This window comes from Phoenix dactylifera, chromosome 13 (assembly GCF_009389715.1).
Source record: "Phoenix dactylifera cultivar Barhee BC4 chromosome 13, palm_55x_up_171113_PBpolish2nd_filt_p, whole genome shotgun sequence".
NCBI classification, from domain to species: Eukaryota; Viridiplantae; Streptophyta; class Magnoliopsida; order Arecales; family Arecaceae; genus Phoenix; species Phoenix dactylifera.
The window spans coordinates 2,501,017-2,522,344 of NC_052404.1; the positions used below are offsets into that span (position 1 = coordinate 2,501,017).

Here is a 21,328-nt window from a genome sequence, read left to right on the forward strand (position 1 = left end):
TCAAAGACTATGGATAGCATCCTAAATGGGGCAGGGGAATGTTATAGTTGAACTGTCGCAGTGATTTACTCGGTTCAATGGTGTTGAAATTGGACCAGAACTGCTGGAGAAGCCAAAACTTATCAGGAACTGCTTTTGTAGAGCAGAGTGGATAGGAGAGGACATACTAACTAGTGGCAAGGAAGTGGACATCTCGTGCGTTCAAAATGTTCGTACCATGTCATTAGAAAAAAAAAGGGGGGATATATATAAAATAAAAATAGAATAAAGATCGACTAATAAAAATATGAAAATAAAAAATGAAACTATAAATAATGTCGTAATAATTAAAGAAAATTAATGGAATTGAATTGCTATTCTATTTCCATGCAATCCTTCTTTTTATATCTAAGCAATGAAATTGGAATCGCAATTTCAATTCCTTACCTTCTATTTCCATTTTATTTTGATTCTTTTCATTCCTGAAATCTAGATATAACTTTAATGTAGAAAAAGATCATCAACCATTTCAAAATTTTTGGAAAATATAGATAAATGAAAATTGGATTATGCATGTAAAGTGAAGCATGCCAAGAGGTATATGGTAAAAAGAATTGCTCATGTGCATCAAACCCCGTTTGTGATAATTTCATAATCAATCAAATTGTATTATACCATTTGCAACAATTCAGGATCACATCCAAAAAGGCTAGCCGAAAAATATTATTTGTATTTTTTGATTCTATAAAAGTACCTAAAATCTATCCAACGAATAACCGATATGGGACTAAACATACACCCGCATGGATCCTCATAAATAATTTTGTCATTTACCTTATTTAATTATTTCACATATCCAAAACTTCTTTGATTAGAACTAAGCATCTATAATTAAACATATGGATGAATATATGTGTTTGTGTGTGTGTATATATATATATATTCAAAATTGTTAGTTTAGATTGAGTACTTTTTAATTTTATAATATCTTTGTATTTTTGTAATAGTTGTTGCCTTTATTTTTATTCACATTTTAGTTATTAATCAATATAATTTATGATATTTTTAAATTTTATCTTATTTTAGTTATTTATTTTAATTAATTTATAGTATTTATCTAATGAACCTTTGTTCTTCCTTATCTATCATTTGATTAAGCAAGGTATAGGTGATCTAGGAGTGACAAAATGGATGACAAGAAAGAATTTCCTAACAGATACCTAGAAAACTTTATAAAAAAATAGGAACACAAGTTTAAACTTTGTTCTCTCTTGGTTTTGTTTCTCCTCCGCCAATGATCAAATGGGAGCTATGGTCTCTTTCATCTAATTGACAAATGGTTCGATGAGTATCGACCTCATCTTATTTTCAAGTTTTTTTTTTCCATTTGATCTATAAATAGGACCCACATTAAGTACAATTATATGACAATATGTTAGCTAGAGAAATATTTGGATTCCATTTCATCACACGATAATAAATGTTCCATTCAATCACTTAAAATAAAAGCAGTGCAAGCAAGCAGAGCAAAACAATATCTAACATCGAAATTCATAAAATCATCCTACATCATTGGTGGACTCACAGACAATTAAACAGGACCACACGATTGTCATGAAGTATATAGAGATCAATATACCGTAATAATGTTTCATTTTTTTGAAAATTTTATTTTTAAATAGTAAAGATGAGTATCGACCTCATCTTATAATTTATCTAACATCTATTTTTTTTTTTAAATAGTGAATTGCAAATAGGTCATTTTATCCTCTATTTCCTTAGCTGGCTACTCATCCAAGACACGGTTGGTCTTGTGATCCGATGTTCTCTTCTAGCTAAAACATTTCCTTGTTTCCAAATGAACAAGATCGGCACAGGACTGCTGAAGCTTGTGTCTATGTAGTGTCAAGTTTGCACTTCCAAGTGGTAGGGCTGGAAGTACATTTAGCTGAGCTCAACTTCGGATCGGGCTATGAGCCAGGCCCGAGTTAGCTTGGTTCAAGTTTGGACTTAAAATTAAAATACATAAATATTTTTGGTCGGGCTCTGGTAGATATTTGGCCTAGCCCAAATTCAGTCTGAGCCCAAACCCAAACCAGGCTTGAAAACCAAGCCTAATGTTAGGCCTAAACCCAGTATCTAGCCCAGGTTTGGCCGAGATCCGGCTCGTATCAAGCCTGAGGTCAATTTCTTAATTTGGTTCGCTGAGTTTGCTCTAAATGAGTTAGGGTTCAATTGAGGTCGTTGCCGCTAGGTTCGCTAGTCTCTACTTCTCTCGAAGAGTCCGGATTAGCCGATCCATAATCAAATCAGCTGGGGTTCTTGAAGTGACCCAATTGGTTGCCACCTTTTTCACCCATTTCTTCTCGAAGCTGCTGAGTGCCCGATGGTTGGGTTGTCGAGGTCCCAAAGGCAATCCAAGAGAGCCCAGACGGCCTTGAGGAGGTCAGTGTGAGAGAGTAGGGCTAGGATGGATGTGGGTCGAGGGTGTGGGTATGATTGTAGTCGACAATGGCATCAGCAAGGTGGTAGGCGGTGCAGTAGGCAGCAACACAGCCAATGAAGCAGGCTTTTAGGGTCCTCCAAGTCCAAATGGTCTTTCTTTACTTTACCCCTTTCGATGTGAAGCAAAAGGTCTTCCTTGCTTCTAAGCAAAATGTTTTTCTTTATCCCTTCTTAGTGAAGTTGAGTTCGATACAAAACATCGGGATTCCCATGAGAGGCTCTACTAGCAAGTCTTCTATATAGAACCATCCAGGTCAATGTCCTTTTTTTTTTTTTTTGGGTACAAACTATCCAATTTGTTTTAGTTTTTCTCTTTTTTCAGAAACTACTCTTCGGCTTGAATGGTTGTGAACTTGTGATACTCGGATGGATTTTACATTCAAGACCTAACCCTCAAGTTTATTCATATAAGGCCAAATCCTCAAGTCTCGGATGCGGATGGAATGAAGCATGCCTGGCCCAAATAGCTATGTCAGTTGGCCCAATAGACTTGGGCCTAATTTTAGAATTTTTCGGCCCTAAATTATTTGTGGGCCCGGCCCGGCCCGTTTCCTACCAAGTGGTGAGTAGGAATTATGAGAGGAAGTGCGGTAACCTAACCGGTCAATAGTTTGTTGAACAGCCATTTGCCAACAACCACGTGGAACACGGCTGACAAAACCCTTCGAATCGATACTTCCAAAGCCTCCCCGCTTTCCTTAACCCGCCGCCCCTTATGAAGCAGAACCCAACTATTTCCTAATCTACAACAAAACCATTGTAACTTCATCGTTATTTGAGAAAACTTTTGAGGTCAATATAGGTATTTTATATTCTGGCCTATGCTCCCCCGGCCCTTTCGATACTACCGAGGCCCCGGCAGTGCCATTATGACATAGCGACACCCTAGCCTCGTTCTCTTTATATATGGGGGACAACGAGAAGCGCCTCCATGTAACTCTTCGTGCTCGTCTCTCTCCCAGATCCAATCCTCCTCCCTCGCTCTCACTTTCCCTTTAGAGCTCTCTCTCTCTCTCTCTCTCTCTCTCTGTCGCCTTCTCTCTCTCTTTTTTTCAATCGATCCATGGCTTCGATCTCGGGAACGGCGATCGCCACCTCTGCTCGGCCTCTATTTGCCGCGCGGGCTCAGGTATTGATCTCTTCGAGCTCCCTTCTCGTTCGAGATCTGCTCTTCGTTTCTTTTCCTCTGCTCGGATCTGTTATTGTGGATGAGATTTAGGTTATTCGTCTTCGATTTTGAACGATTTGGCATGCTGTAGTGGCGATCTGCTGATGGATTAGGGTTTTTATTGCTCATTTCACTGTTTTTAGTTTGTTAGGCTCTTCTTTCTGGATTTTGGGGATTTTCCTGTTGTTTATGTTTTAGGAAGCGTTTTTTGTGGTTCAATGGAACTTACTGGCATCGTTCGATCTATCATCTCGATCTCTCTCTCTCTCTCTCGGGTCGGGGGGTTCTTTTTGATGATCAATCAGCTGGCAAATCTATGATAGATCATGATGGGACGTGAGTTTTTTTCTCCCCGTATCTCCTTTTTTTTATTTCCGAAATCATGAAACGTATGCGGGGTTTTTTTGGTTTTGATTAGAAAAAAAAAGTGTTAGGTTTTCATAACGGTGCGGCAATTTCAAAATCAGATGACAAAAACTCATGCTTGTTTCAAGATAAGGTTTTTACGTATGCAAATATTTGTTCACCTAAAGATGCCCGAGTTCCAGTTTGGATTCGTCATGCCTTGCATGAGCCTTGAGGGGATGTTTTGATTATCGGTGATTTCTCTTTGTTTGTTATAAAAAGCCATTGTTTTCAATGGTCTTGTCGGTAAGGATCTGAATTGTGACCCTCATGAGACTTCAGCAGCCGCTTGCGAATAGTAATTAGGTTTTCCAGACATACACTATGCAGTTTCAATAAATTAAAAAAAAAAATCTTAGCGAGAGAGCACTTGTTTAAATTGAATAGTACTCTTCTTTGTGTGTTCGCTATATCTTAGGCCCACATGGTTGAGCAGAGAACATAGATGATGATGCAAGACAACAAACAGAATTTTTATCTCTCCTGACACTTCCAGATGCACTACTTGGTGGACTCTGGTGTAGTTGATGCGTGCATCTCATGACTTTGGAGAGTTAGATGCATATAAACTGGAGATTTGATCACATTCTTAGATCTTGCCAAAGTTGATTTTAGTTTACACGTGCAAACTGAAGAATACTGTTTATTTCTCTTGAAGGCTACCACCTTGGGTTCTTGTTTGATTTATTTTTGGCACTCCCGTGGAGTTGGGAGGCCTCCTATAGGAAGTATACATTAATCTTAGCACATTAATTGCTTGTTTGTATGGTTTTCAGGATGCCCAAGGAGCTAGGCTATGTTTATTTTCGATGGCTGGGTAGTCTGATTTCCTCCCATGTCCAACCCCATCTGTTCCCTTTCTTTTAGTGTGTGCCTGTATGCGTGCATGTGTTTGTGTACATCTGTGTGAGGTGATTTGCTCCAATCACAAACCTTTACTTATCAGGAATACCTCCTCTAGGAGCTATGCATTAAGGCCTATTACCTTGAGTGTTAGTTTGTTTTGTTTTTATCACTCCCAAGGAGCTAATCTAGATTCATCTTAGGTAGCTGGGCAGCATGATCTCCTCCCTTGGATTTTTTTTCTTAGGCTATTGAGATCTGCACCTGTATTTAAGTGGTCCGCTCTAATCATAAATTTTGTTATTTCTTCAAAATGTTAATTTCTAAATAAGGTTTTTATTTCTTAAGGAAGATAGCAGTTTAAAACAGTGAATAGAAGATGAGGGGAAAAAGACAATCTTTGCAAAAGCTCTACTCAATGTAAGGAACCAAAGGATTTTGAATTTCATTTCCATCATTCTTGGAAGTTAACTATTCTTCAAAACACAAGTTAACTATTCTTCAAAACACATGGAGACACAGATTAATATAAAGCCACGACTCTCTTTTTTCAAAAAAACTTATGCAAAATCACTAATTAGCTTGATTGTGATGTACAGTCAAATGTAGCCTAAGTGGTTTGAACTACTTGATGTAAGAGAAATAGTGGAATGCATGTATCAGCACAACCCTTGATAGCATAGTTGATCAGTTGTCATGGCCATAAACCATTATTTTTTCAGTAGATACAGTTGTTGCATTTCCATTGAATGTTTCCTATGCTTGAAAGATTCTTGTACATGAGTTGTGGCAGAATACATTTTGTGCCTTTTCTAGCATGAAATTTGCTGAATTAATGAATTAGTGGTATAATCTAAGTGTGGATTGTCGTTGTACAGGTTGCGAAAGGGTTTTCTGGACTGAAATCTGTTTCCTTTTCCATTCAAAGAAAGAGCTTTCCATCAGTTCGGTTGCAAGCAGCCCCACGACGCCTTCAAGTTTCCTGTGCTGTATGTATCTCAATATCAGCAGCTTGTCATTTTTTCTGTGTTTTGTTGCTTTCAAAATTGGTCTCGACTCTGGTCATCCAGTACCAACCATTATTAGGTGTTTATTTTTTCCAGAGAATACCATTTATCAAACTAGGTATATGAACAACAGGTCTTGCCACAAAATCTGTGGATAATATTTGGTTGGATAAATCATTGGATTCTATTCTTGTATCAGATCACCATTATCCACTTTTATCAAATATTAAAAAAACTATATCTGATTTAGGCGTGGAACACTTTTCTGCATGCTAACAGACATGCATTTCTAAACACTCAGCCATGTGTCACTGCCTTATAAAAGTGAACTGACCCCATTCATTACACTCCGATATGTGCAATTGAGACATTCCTGTAATCCAAGGTTTATTGCTAGATGGGCCTTCTATGGTACATCTTGGTTTCTGGAGATGAAATCAGCGGCCATAGCTTCTGCCAAGTTTCATATTGTCAAAATCTCAGTTTCCCCGAAATATCAGAAACTAGGGCTTGATATATTCTGCTTCTAAATATTTTTACTTTTCTGCTGAAGGCTTATGGAGTAACTGTCACTTTTGTAGTGCACTACCATTTTAACCCACATGCAAAGGGGGACCTTGATACATGAACTCATTAATTGTAGGCCATATGCATATAAAGATGTCAGGTCGCAATAGTAACTTTGTTGGTAATAGGGACCTTTACCTTTGAAACAGGCAAAACCAGAGACAGTTCTGAAGGTGTGTGAAATAGTGAAGAAGCAGCTGGCGCTGTCTGATGATACTCCTGTGACTGGTGAATCAAAGTTTTCAGCGCTCGGGGCCGATTCTCTTGACACGGTATGATTCATTGTATTCAAATTATTAGGTCATTTTGCAGAATTTGTATACTTACGTGGCAAAGTCATCCATACTTGAAATCTCATGTACATGCCAAAATTTGTGGTGCTTAATGCACATCTTTGATCTTAAAAAAAACACAATGATCTGGCAGTTGACACCTGAAAGCATAATCCCCCTGCAATTGAGTCACATAACACCTGCATGTCTGTATTTCTCGGACTAGATGCCTGTCAGCATTTTTCTTACACATACATTCTTGGATCATCTAGTATGCGTTGTTGCACATCCTTACTTGGAAGTCTTTATTTCCTTCTGGTAGGTTGAGATTGTCATGGGCCTTGAGGAGGCATTTGGGATCACTGTTGAGGAAGAAAGTGCACAGAGCATCACAACAGTGCAGGATGCTGCTGATCTGATTGAGAAGCTTGTGGAGGGAAAATCTAGTTAGATATATAACATTTTTCGGGGACAAAAGTTTTTCGATTCGAGCACATTTCCGTCATCCTAGTTTTGCACTCTGTTGGCTCTCTGCCAGTTAGAAGGTTTCATGCTTGGGGTTCTTATTTAATTTGGTTTTGTTCTATGCAACTGCTAGGGGACCATATCAGATATTCTCTGTTGGGCCTTTATTTTAATCTTCTCTGCATCCATGTAGCCAATCTCAAAGTACCAATCACATTTTATCTATTATGAACTCCAAGAATGCGAAATGAGGGGGAAGTATTTCCAATTTGGTACCATTAATTTTAAATCGATTGATCAGGACGTTGGCAATGCAAATCAGTCCCAATATCCGTTGCTTCAAATCTAAATCTAAATTTAAATGGGGTTCTGTTCTGTTTCATTGGTAGGTTTTCTTACTTTTGTGTGATGCAGCCGATGTCAGTTGCGTAGTATTTCTTGAGATTTTCTTGGTAGCTCACAGAGATGTATCATTGGTGGCTCAACTAACTTGAACCTAAGATTTGGGATGGCTGAACTAATTTGAACCGAAGATTTTGCTGTTCAACAACGTTCCTAATGTCACATGTTGATCAACTAGAAACCACTTGTGCGTGGGATTCTAATCTTACGCTCTATGCCTGCGCGCGTACCCTTCGCTCAGACTGAACCGAGAACTCCGGGTAACGAGCCGCCCGCGAATCCGAGATGCGAGCAGCAAGGGACCAGCGGGAGGGTCGACGCCCTTCGAAAGCAAACCTTCCTCTCTTGAGAGGGAGGGGCAGTATCATCGAAAGCTACGGAGTAGTTCTAAGAAATAGTGAGATTGATCATAATAGGTTGTATCATCCAAACTAGGCTTCGGAGTAGTTCTAAGATATAGTTAATTTGATCAAATCTATGTTGGTTTTAAGTATTCCATATGGAAGTGTAGATCCCCAGTTCTCGAAGCAGTGCTCGTGATTGGGTTGGAGGCTGAGGATGCGGACTAGGGTTTTGGATGGATAGTTGAGTGGTGCTTTGGAGGCCGAGGATGTGGAGTAGGGTTTTAGCAGAGGGCAGAGAGGTGCAGTGCTCCCTCCCTAAGATAGCCTGAATGGCTACATGGCAAATATGGATTGATACGGTGTATTGTTAAGATAAAACATCAAATGTAGGATGTAATTTTTGAGTTAAATGAGTTCAGTTAATGGGAAATTATTAGTTGAACTAGTTTCACCACTATAGTGGTGGATCAGTCCAATCAGAAGGTAATATGAACAAATTCAAACAAAGAAGAAAGGAGAGAAAAAAATGAAGCCCCTCTGTGTTGCTTTCTAGTTAGGCCGGTCCACGGAATGAGGGTCAATTAAGAAGGAATTCAAAATTTTCATTAAAAAAAATTAATTATTAAATGGACCAAGTTCCATATTACTCTCTTATATTTAGATAATTTAACATCAAATGATGGGTGCCTATCATCCATCGTACACATGTTTTGGGATTTAGATTTGCCCATGTAATAATTTCTCCATGAAGAGGGTTAGGGATGGGATTAGGGATCAGGACTAATGAGTGAAGGGGTTTGGGAGAGGGGGATGCTACCTTCATTTATTTTCAAATAAGAACGCCTTTTTTTTTTTCTTTTTTTTTTTTTTGCTAGGACGGATGGGTTATACCTGGTGGGTACGGATACACCCAATAAAGTCAAAAAATAGGATACCTCGGAGTGCCAAGGGCAACTTCCCATCTTCAGTCCACAAGGTGCCTCCGAAGTGACAGGCTACATACGCAACCACCCAATCCGCAGCACCATTGGCTTCACGGTAAATATGCTTGGCCTGAAAGGCCCATCCTTTCCTCACCATAGCCCAAATGTTATGGAGCAAGGGATACTCACTACCGTTACCCCTTGGGCTTCTCTAGATCCAACTGATAACGGTGGCTGAATTACCTTACAGGATGATGGACTTGGCCTGTAACATGCACCGAGCATGGCGAAGGCCCGCCCAGGCAGCTCTCAGCTCCGCACTTGAAACCGAAGTGTCAAATAACTGACTACACCCAGTAGCCACAATTCTGGCAAACGAGTTCCAAATAATAAAATCCGCACCTTTCCTCGTGCCATCATTCAGGACTGACTCATCAAAATTGATCTTGAGGAAATTCGGAGGTTGGGTCTTTCAGGTGAAAAACACCATATGGGATACTGTCGAAGTAGAGTGAAAATCCTAGATGTTCCGAGCTATCAAGGTTCCTTCAACGGCAATGGTGTGACACAGCTCTGCCGTCTAAATGTGGGTACTCTCGACCATAAATCTCGGGACAAAGGCGACCCGAGAAGAAGACGGACTCCAGGGCCAAGACGACTCTCACCAGGTTCTCTTTTTGATGTTTGAATCCCTTCTTGTTCTTTGTGTTCGGAAAAAAAAGATAGGATTTTTTGGTTGTTTTCGAAGAGAACAGGAGTCGGAGTAGAAAGCAGGAAAGAATGGTTTGTTCTATCCTCTTGATACCTCCTTAAAATTTCTGACCCTCGGCGACTACGGAAGTAGAGGAAGAAGAAAACAGAGCCCAAAAAAAGTCTGTTTGCTTTTTTTTTTCCCATTTATTTCCCACTCTTGGATTCTGTTTGAGCCTTTCCGGAATGATCGGTACCTACAGTCCGTGATATTGTTTTATTTCAATTTAGTCTTTTTGCTTTTATTTAACGTGTTATTGTTTTCCGGGGTATTCGAATCCCTTCTTGTTCTTTTTGTTCTAAAAAAGATCGGATCTTTTTGTTTGTTTTCTAAAAGAATAGGATTCGGTGGAGGGAGCAGAAAAGAGTGGTTTATTCTATCTACTGCGTACCTGCTTAAATTTATTGATCCTAAGCGACTAAGGAGGTAGATGAAGAAGAAAACAGAGCCCAAAAAAGGGGTTTTTGCTGTTTTTTCTTTTCATTTATTTCCTTCTCTTGGATTCTGTTTGAGGCTTTCTGGAACGATCGGTAGTGATATACTTTTATTTCATTCAATCTGTGTCTATTTCTCTAAACTTTCTCATCTTTTACCTTAATGACATTTTATTTCGGGGACAGAAAGGAGGGGAGGGAGAAAAATCCCTTTCTTACGTCTCCAAAATCATGAATTATTAACATCTAAGCCCTCGGCCATCGCGATTGTTAGTCAGATTCAGTAGCATAAAGCAATCCGGCTCAGGAATTTTCAAACTTAGCTGTCTGAAGCCTAATAATCCATGTTACTGTCCGATTGATGCTACATCTTAATTTGAATTGAATGATGAAGATGGGGTTGGTGGTGGTGGTGGATGCAGGTATGGTGGTTCGAGAGCCACAGCAGATCAAGGCAGTCTTCGTGGTTGTTGTCGACTCTTACGTAATTGAATTTAGAAGATTCGTTGACAGTGTTGCAGTAGAATTGTTTGTGTATCATATGATCCTTTTTGCCTTGGCATTCCTTGATTCTCCATTGCTTGTAAAACTGCATTATCTACATGCTTCGATTCTGCCATTGTTAATGTTAATTTTAGGAGTTGATAAGATATTGGATTAAGAAATTCAAAGTTAAATAGTATGATGGTAAAGTTATGCACGTACAATATACTATAGTATACTAGGCTCTAGTATTACATTTATTAATTCATTCAATTTATATATTTGCAGATGTGCATCACAATTTATTTGACATACTAATCTTCATGTGAATTTGCAAGGATATATATCTATATATATATATATATATATATATATATGTATGTATTTATATATAATAAAGAGCTGGACTTGGCTACACTTGGATAGATTTTTACTCAGATTTGGTCAGGTCTACACTATTCATTGGAGGTCTTATATCGATGGCCCAAGCCCTTGGATGTAATCTACTAACTTTAACTACTTACACTAACTTTACTCAGATTTGGTCAGGTCTACACTATTCATTGGAGGTCTTATATCGATGGCCCAAGCCCTTGGATGTAATCTACTAACTTTAAACTACTTACACTAAAACTCATATAATTTGGAGATCCCTAGATTATATATAAAGTGATAAAAATATATATGTATATATATATAATTTCAAGTTATTTAGACTATTCAATTTTTTGACCACTTGATGTATAGACTTAGGGTCTCTAAATCACATGTTTCACATTCAATAGCTCAGATCATCGATATAGGACTCTCGTTGTCCAATATAGAGCTGGCCGGATTTGAATGGAGATCCAATATGCATACATACCTGTTAGCTACTTGGTACCACTATTCAAGTTGGTACTAATTGTCACGCCCCGGACCCGGATCCGTGACACGGCCGTGCTATTGCCGACTACCGCCCATAATAGCACGCAGCCTCATACCTGGGTAACAGGGTAGTCAAACCAACCGAATCTTTTCATATGAAAGCATTCTTAGTACAACCTGCTGGTCAGCACCCAAATACAGAGCTTCTATGTAGTTTATGTACACAATAGTATACTTGCTTCACCCCAAAAGAAAGAAGCCCTGATACCAGATTAACGTGTCTCTGGCAGCTATCAGTGGTAAGGATCTGAAAGAAAAAGTAAATGAACGGATATGAGCTACACGGCTCAGTAAGTAATCATACATAATCTTACCGGATCGAACATAATGGTAACCATGTTTATGCAGGGTTTGAGAAGTTGACATGCGTATTATCTAATAATCATCATGGCATAATATGTATGCAATTTAAACAAGCAGTAGTGCAAATCACAAAAATTTTCATAAAATATGCATATAAAACCGTGCCCCCGGCATGCCGTGGTCCTTTTTCTCTCGGATGCTACTGCGAAGTCAGACTCGACCACTGGCGGGGCCAGCTCAGTTACTATTCAGCCACTGGCGGAGCAGGCTCAGTTACTATTCAGCCACTGGCGGGGCAAGCTCAGTTACTATTCAGCTACTGGCGGGGCAGGCCCAATTACTATTCAGCCACTGGCGGGGCAGGCTCAGTTACTATTCAGCCACTGGCGGGGCAGCTCAGTTACTATTCAGCCACTGGCGGGGCAAGCTCAGTTACTATTCAGCCACTGGCGGCTCAGTCATTCTCAGTAGCATCTTGAGCCCATTATAGTGCCTCTGGGCTAGCTAAGACTTTATAAACTTACATGCATGATTAAAATATCAGTATCATCATGTCGCATACATAGCCATAGCTTCTAGGATCATGCAAGTTACTTATGCATTGTAACATATCATGCATGAAACATATATTCTTAAAATAAATGCTTAGGAAACATTAATAACATGACATGATCCATAACAGGATTAGGACAGGTTACTTACATTCTTCACTAATCATGCATACAATTCAAATTGTATAAAAAACACTGGTTCATCTTATAAAACGTAATACAAGATCTACGATAGGATTAAGACAGATTACTTACTTCAATTCGCTTTCCAAATTTCTCAAGTCCAGGTGACAAATCCTTAATCACCTAAAACAACACCATAGGGATCACATTATTCCCCATTTATTTATTATAAAATTTCTTAGTTCATCATACTATGAACTTACTTGCTTGGATCCCATCCAAGGATCTAGCCCAAGTCCAATTTACCCAATTTAGAGCCTTTGGGGCTCGATTTAAAACCAGATTGGGTCCACATGGGTTGATTGAGTTTTTAATTAAAGAATTGGGCCTCGTTTATAATTGGGTACAACCTTTTCTAGCCAATTGGGTCATCTGATTTGGTCAATGTGGCTCATTTGGGCCTGAGTCAAGGTTAGCCCAAGGTCAATTCGACCTTCTGTCAATTGAATTGGGCTTGAATTGGGCCTGATTCACAACCAATTAGGTCTGCTGAGACCAACTCAGCTTAATTGGGTTCGGACCCATTTCAATTTAACTTAAATTAGCTCGGATTTTAACCAATTTATAGTTTGGGCTCGTCCAGACTTAGCCCAATCTGATTGAGCTCGGATTTAGACTTAGCCCAATCTAATTGGGCTTGGATAGTCAAATTTGGCTAAACCCATTTCATTTCTTTTCTTTTTTTTTCCTTTTCTTCTCTTTTCCTTCTTTTTCTTTTCTTTTTCTTTTTTTTTCTTTTTTTTTTTCCTTTTCTTTTCTCCTCTTCTCCGTTTTCTTTTCTTTTTCTTCTTTTCTTCTCCTTCTTCTTTTCTTCTCCTTCCCGAAGCTTCCTCTCCTCCCTTCTCTTTCATCCCGATCTCCCCCTTCCTCTCTTCTCCGACGATGGGAGCACGACGAGCGGAAAGGGAGGACGGCGAGCGGAAGAAGGCCGGGCCACAACCGGTGGCGTCCACGGCTAGGCCCCGCAGCGTCCTCGGCCGAGCCTGTGACGACGGTGCTCGCGGCCGAAGCCGGCGGCCGCCGCACACGACGAGGAGGATGAGTCCCCTCTTCCTCTCTTCTTTTCCCTCTTCCTTTCTTTCTTTCATTCTTCTTCTTTTCTTCAACCTCCCTTCACCAACCCCATATTCTCTCTCTCTCACTCCCAAACCCTCTCTCTTCCTCTCTTCATTCTTCCCCTGTGAAGAAAGAAGGGGGGTTTGGGAGGGCCGAGCCACAGTCGGCGGTGCCACGGCCGGGCTCGCGGCGTCCACAGCCGCGCCTGCGGCTGAGCCCACGGCCGCGCCTGCGGCGGCCTTCTCTTCTCCCACGGGGAAGAGAGGCCGGGAGAAGCCGGCGGCACTGTGGGATGCCCGCGGCCGCTCCCTTGGTCTGCCAGCAGCCGACGCCCGCGCCGACGGGATCACGGCTGAAGCCGATGGCCGTCGCCGGTGGCTCTCGGCCTGCCAACAATCCCCTTCCTCCCTTCTTTCTTTGTTTCTTTGTTGTCTTGCACAAAACAGGGGGAGAGAAGGCAGGGGGCTTACCTGGCTTCCGAAGGGGATTGCAGTGCTCCAGTGCCTCCACTCCATCGCCTTTGCCGATTTAGGGGTTCCTCAGATTTTTGGAGAGAGAGCCAGTAGGGTTTAATAGAGGGGGGGGGGGGGGACGAGTGTCACGCCCAGCTTCTTCTTGGTGGGGAGCTTGAACAGCTGGGTCCTCTGATCCCCACCTGTCCCTAGTCACATCTATGCATGAGGTGGCAGCCATCAACAATGGGCCCCAGTTAGGTCCATTAGGTATCCTGGCCCAATGCTCGAGTACGGGCCAAAAAAAGTATTGGGCCCAGTTAATTTTTGGGCCCAGGTATTACACTAATTAAATTTGATTTCTCTAGTCTTTAGATTTGTTTTATCATGGTAGCTAGGGAGTCAAAGCTTTTTTTTGATGTGCAGATCTGGAAGAGAAGACAAGCAAATTCTGAAACTGATAGAGGAAAATGCTGACTCATTTGCTCAGTGCGCGGCGATATTCTACAAGAAGAGACCGCAGCTTGTAAATATGATTGAGGATTTCTATCAAGCTTATGGTTCGTTGGCTGAAGAATATGACCAGCTCAAGTCAGGATGTCGAACACGTTGCAGCACATCATTTGGTCCCTCTTTCTTAGAAAAAGGATGGTTGCAGAAGGTACGGAACAGCTCAACAGATGAGTCATCCGAGCTTTCCTCGGATTTTCTTGATTCTGAGGATTCTGAAGTTGATGATCCTGAACAAGAAGCTAAGTAGAGAGCAAGTTGAGTGAGGTGCCAGTTAATAAGAGTGACTTATGGTGTGGTGAAGCAGATAGAGGAAGAACTAGATGGACCTAAACAGGAGAATGCAACTCTGAAGGCTGAGCTAGCAGAGAAAAATGAAGAGAAGAGGGAGGTCATCAGACAGCTTCCTTTACCCTTGGACATCCTAGAGGAGGAAAAATGCTGATTTGAGGAAGTGCATCAAGGATGCGAAGAATTCGGGAAGCCATTTTGAATTCAAGAAACTTACCAAGAAAATATTCATGGAAATTATTTACTGGACTCTCAAAGCCTCGGACTACAATTGGGGCCCTCTAATGATTCCTCAAGTGTGACATAACATCTTTTGAACCTTCATTGTCTCTCTATAACAAATTTATAGGGTTAAGAGTGTGGCCTTTTCCTTGCTAGGCTTGAGTCGAAGCAGTATGATTTCATAGAAGATTCATTGTTTTAGCAATTCTTTTTATGTATACTCAAGAAGATTGTGTGCTCTTGTACTGTCAGACCCAACCTTACATGTAATCTTTCCTTGTGACGCTCTCTTTTAATTACAAAAGTTATAAACCGAGGATGTCTATGTGTAAAAATGACATCAGTAGCTTCCATCAGATCTGGTTTTTAAGCTCTGGCTGTTCGGTCGCAGTAAATTTTCTACAGATGTATACAAATAGAAATTCACTGTTTACCTATCTTCTTTGAATCGAGCAATTCATTGTCTGACGGCAAAACGGTCGCGATAGCCAGCTACCTATGAACCTCACCTAATTTGTTCTCTGTTATGTGATGGCCAAATATGGGTCATAGAGCTTTTCACAATTTCACCTTTTCTTCTGAAGACTTCACGTTCGGACATCATTCTCTTGTTCTTACATACTTCAGTTACAGTTTCTTATTCAGAGCAATGGAAGATGCCGCATCCGAAAGCACTCGGCGAAGGCATTTTTAGAAGTTCTTGTTTGGGAACAGAAGTGGAGTCCCAATATTGGCTGCTCGGTGCTCACCGATGAGAATTTACACCAACATAGATGGCTCATATCAAATGTAGTAACGGCTACTTTCCGCTCAGGGTTTTGGTAGTACTATCATCACAATATTCCAAAAGCTAGTAGCCGGCTCTTAACAGCTTACCACCTCGTTTCTCAAGTAGGACAATTCATGGCCGTCTCCCGACAACAGTTCCCTTCATCTTGGGCCATGAACAAAGAAGCAGTTCGAGAGACAGATGAGGGTAGAAAGGATTCAATCAAATTTAGTACGATAGGCTTGTACATGAAAAGAGAGGAACACGATCCGCTCATTGAGGGTTGGGGCGGGTCACGCCACGGGTGGAGGAGGACACTGCAGTGAGACGAATATTAGTGGAGTTAGATTCAGGTGGACTGAGGAGGGTGAGATATCTAAGATTGGCCAGCTCCCCAGGCCGGAGACCAGAATTGCGGAGACCGAAATTGCAGCTTTGATTCGGCCAGTGTCAGAAATGAAGGTGCAGGAGGCGGTATGGGGCCTTGCAGAGGATAAGGCCCCTGGTCCGGACAGGTTTCCACCCTTCTTCTTCCAGAGGTATTGGTGCATTATTTGGAGAGCAATGGTAGAAGCAATACAGCTTTATTTCAGCCGGATCGTGATGACAGATGATTGGAAGGCCACTTACATCACATTGATACCAAAGCGTCAGGACGCTTCGGAGCCGAGTCACTGTAGACCCATTAATCTATGCACTACCTTGTATAAGGTGGTGGCGAGAATCATAGTGGGGAGGATGAGGATCATGTTGCCGAGAGTTATCAGCCAGGAACAGGGAGCTTTTGTCGGGAGGGGGGGCAGAGCATCTCGGACAATATTCTGCGGGCTCAGGAGATGATGGGGGATTTATAGCGAGCATCGAGGAGATGATGCTTGATGGCAATAAAGCTGGACATGGAGCGTGCTTATGACCAGATCCGGTGGGACTTTCTTTAGCGAGCGCTCGAGAGCTTTGGTTTCCATCAGATTTGGATTGATTGGGTTCTAGGATGCGTGCAGGGGCCTAGCTATTCCATTCTGATGAATGGCACGCCATCGCCATTTTTTCGAGCTACTATAAAGCTCCATAAGGGATGTCCTCTGTTCCCCTATTTATTTATCATTTGCTCTAATGTTCTTTCCCGTGCTTTGCATGTAGCTTGTGGAAATCGAGAGTTGGTAGCCTATAGCCCAGCCCCTGGCGTCCGCCCCATGTCTCACTTGCTTTTTGCAGATGATTGCCTCCTACTTGCCAGGGGGAAGGTGACGGATACGAAAGCCCTACAGGGCATGTTGACAGAGTATTGCGTGATGTCCGGGCAGAGAGTCAATCTCTAGAAGTCAGCCATATACTATAGTCCGAGCACGGAGTGGAGGGCGCGACGGGAGTTCAGGGCGATTCTAGGGATGCGGGAGCAGGAGGGGGCCCTTGTTTATCTAGGGGTCCCCCTCACAGGGAAGTGGTTGCGGGTGGCGGAGTGTTCTACCTTGGTGGAGAGGGTGCAGAGCAGACTTGAAGGCTAGAGGGCATTATCACTCTCCATGATGGGCAGATTGACACTGATTAGGTCAATTTTGCGCTCTATGCCTATCTATCTAATGACACATACTGTTGTGTCGAAGACGATATTGGTGGAGATTGAGCGGCTTATGCGGAACTTCCTTTGGGGCTCCCTAAGGGGGCCACGGGGTACATCTGGTGGCCTAGGAGAGAGTATGTATGTCACTGCGAGGGTGGTTTGGGTATGCAATCACTTATGGAGAGGCGCGAGGCACTCCTGGCATGGCACGCAGTGCAATTGGTCTTAGAGCCGCATGAATTTTGAAGTCGGGTCATGACGGCTAGATATGGTCGGATGAGATCTGACGGGCAGGTGGCAGGCTGCCGGAGGAGTTCCTTTATGTGGCGAGAGATTGGGAAGTGTGTGACCTATTCAGACTAGGGGCGGCGGAGTGGGATGGCGACAGACTGGGCCAGTTGTTTGGGGAGCATTTGGCATAGCAGGTTCAGATGCTCTCTATTTCGGGATTAGTCAGTCCGAATGTTAGGATTTGGAGCACTACTTGTGGAGCCAGTGCTGGGATTGGCAATGTCTCTCGGGCTCTTCAGTAAGAGTCAGAGCCGGCCTTAGACTGTGGTTGGGTGTGGAGGTTTGGGCTACATCAGAGGGTTGCTCTCTTCCTCTGGAAGGTGGCCTGGGAGCGTCTGCCGACGAGTTCAGTGCTGAGTAGACGAGGAGTGAGCATCTCTCCCTTGTGCTTGATTTGTGGGGTAGACAAGTTGGTGGATCATGTGCTATTCTAGTATATGTGGGTGAAGGGTGCTTGGAGGTTGTCAGGAATCCCGAAGGATGCTTGGAGCCAGAGAGATAGTTTTCTGCAAAAGGTTCGGCAATGGTCTGGTATCCCCCAGATGCGTTACGTAGCTATTAGGGCGACCTGTACAGTTTATCAGGTATGGCTAGTCAGGAACACCCGGATATTTGGCGAGCTCAATTCATCCCCGCGGCTCGTGCACAGGCAACAGAGATCATCTGTGCAGCTTCAAACTATAGACTTTTGGCAGCTCGGGACATCTGGGGCTCTCATATTGCTTCGGCCACTCCATATAGGGTATTCTTTACCCTGGAGCCCCCACCTCCGAGTTTTCTCAAAGTCAATTTTGATGGCTCAGTCATTGAGGAAGGTAAGAGGGGGGGAGCTGGATTCATCATCAAGGGGCCGAGCTCCAGTGCGGTGGCAACAGAGGACTGTCAGATTTTCGATACCTCGGTTTCGAGAGCAGAGCTGCGGGCGGCCTGGATGGGCATGTGCTACACGCGATGAGTGCTTCAGGCAAGTTCAGTCATTCTAGACGGTGACTCGGCCACAGTTATCAGTTAGGTCCGAAAGGGGCCCGAGCAGTGTCGGCGGAGTTCACCCCTTGCTCCGTGATATTTGGATGATGGTGACTGAATATGTTACATTTTAGGCTACGCATGTATATCGCGAAGCTAACGGGGCGGCCGATTAGATGGCGGCATATGTAGCGAGCCACTCTAGAGACACCCTATGGACTAGGAAGGGAGAGATGTCCAGAGCGTTTCAGAACCTTCTGTTTTCTGATTCGATTAGGTGTATTCATACTTATATTGTATGAAATGCCCACTTTAGCTATAAAAAAAAAAAAAAGAAAGAAAGAAAAGAAGTGTTCTCCATCGTACCTCTGGAAACCATCTTCATAAGCTCGCTATGGAAAGTATAAACCCGAGCAAAAAAAACTCACAACTAAGCATTCTACTTGCACTAATAAACTGCAAATTTTTAAGAAAGATAGTGGCATGATGTGACTTTTTAGAATGGATGACACCTCACCGAATCGCATCAGAAAGTTGTTGAATATGGTCATTAGTAGTTTGACATCAGCAAGGAAGCAATCCTATGATACCAAACAACATTTAACATCTTCCCTCCATGGAAGAAACCTTGTCATGATGAGGTGAGTACTTACCATCAATTTCGACCGTGCAGAGTCATTGGGACCCCACAAAGCCCACAAACACCCCATGCTGTAGGTTCCCCACATCCTCGTCACCTTGCACCAATGCCAACCTTTGCCCTGCCGCCCATCCCCCAATCACCACACTCCACATGTCGACCACTACACACTCCACTAAGCACCCCTGCCCTCCCTTGCCTCCCTTCTTTAAACTCCCACGCACGCTTACAGCACCCCACACAATGGCCACCACCACCACCACTTCCCTCACTCCCTTCTCTACTCTGACTCACACACAACTCCTCTTCACGCTCTTGGCTGCACTTCTCCTCCTCACCAACCCCGTCTCCGACGTCTCGGCGGTGCCGGCTTTCCTCCCTGTTGAACCTACAGCTTCCTCCATTCCACCCACATTGGCCCCTGACAAGATGCCTTTGCTCCCCTCACCAGGAGGCAATGCCGGGGCGGCGCCGGCCGGCGCGTTGCCGACCGTTCCATCGAGCCCGAGCCCGCCGGACCCCGACAAGTTGCAGCCCAATTCTGCCATCGCTCCATCCGGTTCTGCTGCTGTGACGTCGGTGGCGAGTTCTCTGGGAAATTTGGGTAAGCTGAGTATGGATTTGGTTTGTGGATTGGTGCTCATGTGGTGGTTAGAGTTTATGGACAAGTGATGCTGTGCAAGTGAGCTTGGTTGAGATGTTTGTGATTTCTTTTTTCTTCTTTTTTTTTTTGTGTGTGCTAGTCTTCTCATATTTGTGCGCTGGTTGTTCAAAATATTTTAGACTACGTTGTATTTTACCTCATTGATTAAGGTAATCATGCCATCATAATAATTTTTTTCTCTGTCTCAAAAGCAATTTTTGTCATGAGTTCCAGTATTCTAAGCCCCCACTTTTTCTCGCTCTCTAAGAAGCTTTAGTTAATTTTTAGCCTTATAGAAGCTGGAAATTTCAACAAGTTAATCAAGTTATGTGCACAAGTTAGCCGTGTCTAGCAAAAGGAGTGCGCCTTATGGATCCGAACTATTGAACATAATATTTGGGAAGTTGTGAAATCACGAAGCCATATGTAAATGAGATTATAAATTTTGAAAATTCTCTCGCTCGTTTTTCATACATGGAGCCTCAATTATATGGTGGAAAGACGAAGTCCGCAAGAAGAAACCAAAGGAAGGTAAGTAGAAAAGGCAGCAGTCACATAAGTGTCATTGCCAGAACAGAGGAAGAGCAATGAGCAGCAAATTTCTACTTTCACATTAGGTTTAGTACGCTGGGGAGGATCCAAATCATCCACAAAAACTGTTCACCAAGCTAAAATCTGAGTGACCGAGACCGAGACTGAGATGAACTGAGCTCTTGGTTTCTGTTGACGATATGGTCGATAAAGAAATATAGAGGAAACTGATATTTTCCAATTTCTTGGATAATATTGTAAGAGTAAGATATTAATATCTTGGCAGGTATAGTAAATCTAGATTATCAGCCATGGTGAAGCATTAATTTCAAGATATATTGATTAGAAAATCAATTCGAAGAAATAAAAAAATGCATGAAAAATATCAGTCAATATGAATTATATAGTATTGGCTGGTATCTTGAATTTTATCAGTTTATATCAGCCAAGATAATAGAGACGAGATTTTTGTGTAAATACCATATCAGGATGGGGTACCCAGTATAGATATAAAATCAAGTTCTTGGCTGAAATGAAAACCTTGCTATTCACATGCCCTCAATCCTACTAGAACATGATAATTTTTTTTTTTTTGTTCATTTCCTTGGTGTCGTCATCTTGTTGGAACACATAGTGCCAACATGCAACCAAATTGAAAAATGGTAACCTACTGTTTATTTCTTTATCATTTTTCCAATCGAGATGCTTAAGTTTAAAGAAAAATTCTCACAGTTTTTGTGAACATTAAATTGATGATAAGCATTTCCCCCCACAACTTGGTCGTTCTAATGCGATGCCTACAATTTTCCTTTAGGGCAGAGTTAGAAATGTTTGATATCAACACATAAGATAATCTTTAAAAATCCTTATGGATAATCACTTAT

At 42.2% G+C, this 21,328-nt stretch overlaps 3 protein-coding genes across 3 annotated transcripts; all 3 read left to right on the forward strand.

Annotated features, from left to right (window-relative positions):
* The first annotated feature begins 3,369 nt into the window (after positions 1 to 3,369).
* On the forward strand, positions 3,370 to 7,493 carry LOC103711719 (acyl carrier protein 1, chloroplastic-like). The gene is made up of 4 exons (XM_008797974.4): positions 3,370 to 3,613; positions 5,779 to 5,889; positions 6,624 to 6,746; positions 7,069 to 7,493. Exons 1-4 carry the CDS (start codon positions 3,548 to 3,550, stop codon positions 7,195 to 7,197), a joined length of 429 nt encoding a protein of 142 aa, XP_008796196.1. The 5' UTR covers positions 3,370 to 3,547; the 3' UTR covers positions 7,198 to 7,493.
* A 2,066-nt stretch (positions 7,494 to 9,559) lies between these two features.
* On the forward strand, positions 9,560 to 15,327 carry LOC103711749 (protein NETWORKED 3C). Its single transcript, XM_026806447.2, is given in 3 exon segments — positions 9,560 to 10,570; positions 14,456 to 14,966; positions 14,968 to 15,327. Coding segments are annotated over 3 exon segments (756 nt in total). The 5' UTR covers positions 9,560 to 10,481; the 3' UTR covers positions 15,124 to 15,327.
* Positions 15,328 to 19,500: 4,173 nt separating this feature from the next.
* LOC103711748 (classical arabinogalactan protein 26) lies at positions 19,501 to 20,098 on the forward strand. The gene has a single exon (XM_008798018.3). It carries the CDS (start codon positions 19,514 to 19,516, stop codon positions 19,940 to 19,942), a length of 429 nt encoding a protein of 142 aa, XP_008796240.1. The 5' UTR covers positions 19,501 to 19,513; the 3' UTR covers positions 19,943 to 20,098.
* The last annotated feature ends 1,230 nt before the right edge of the window (positions 20,099 to 21,328 follow it).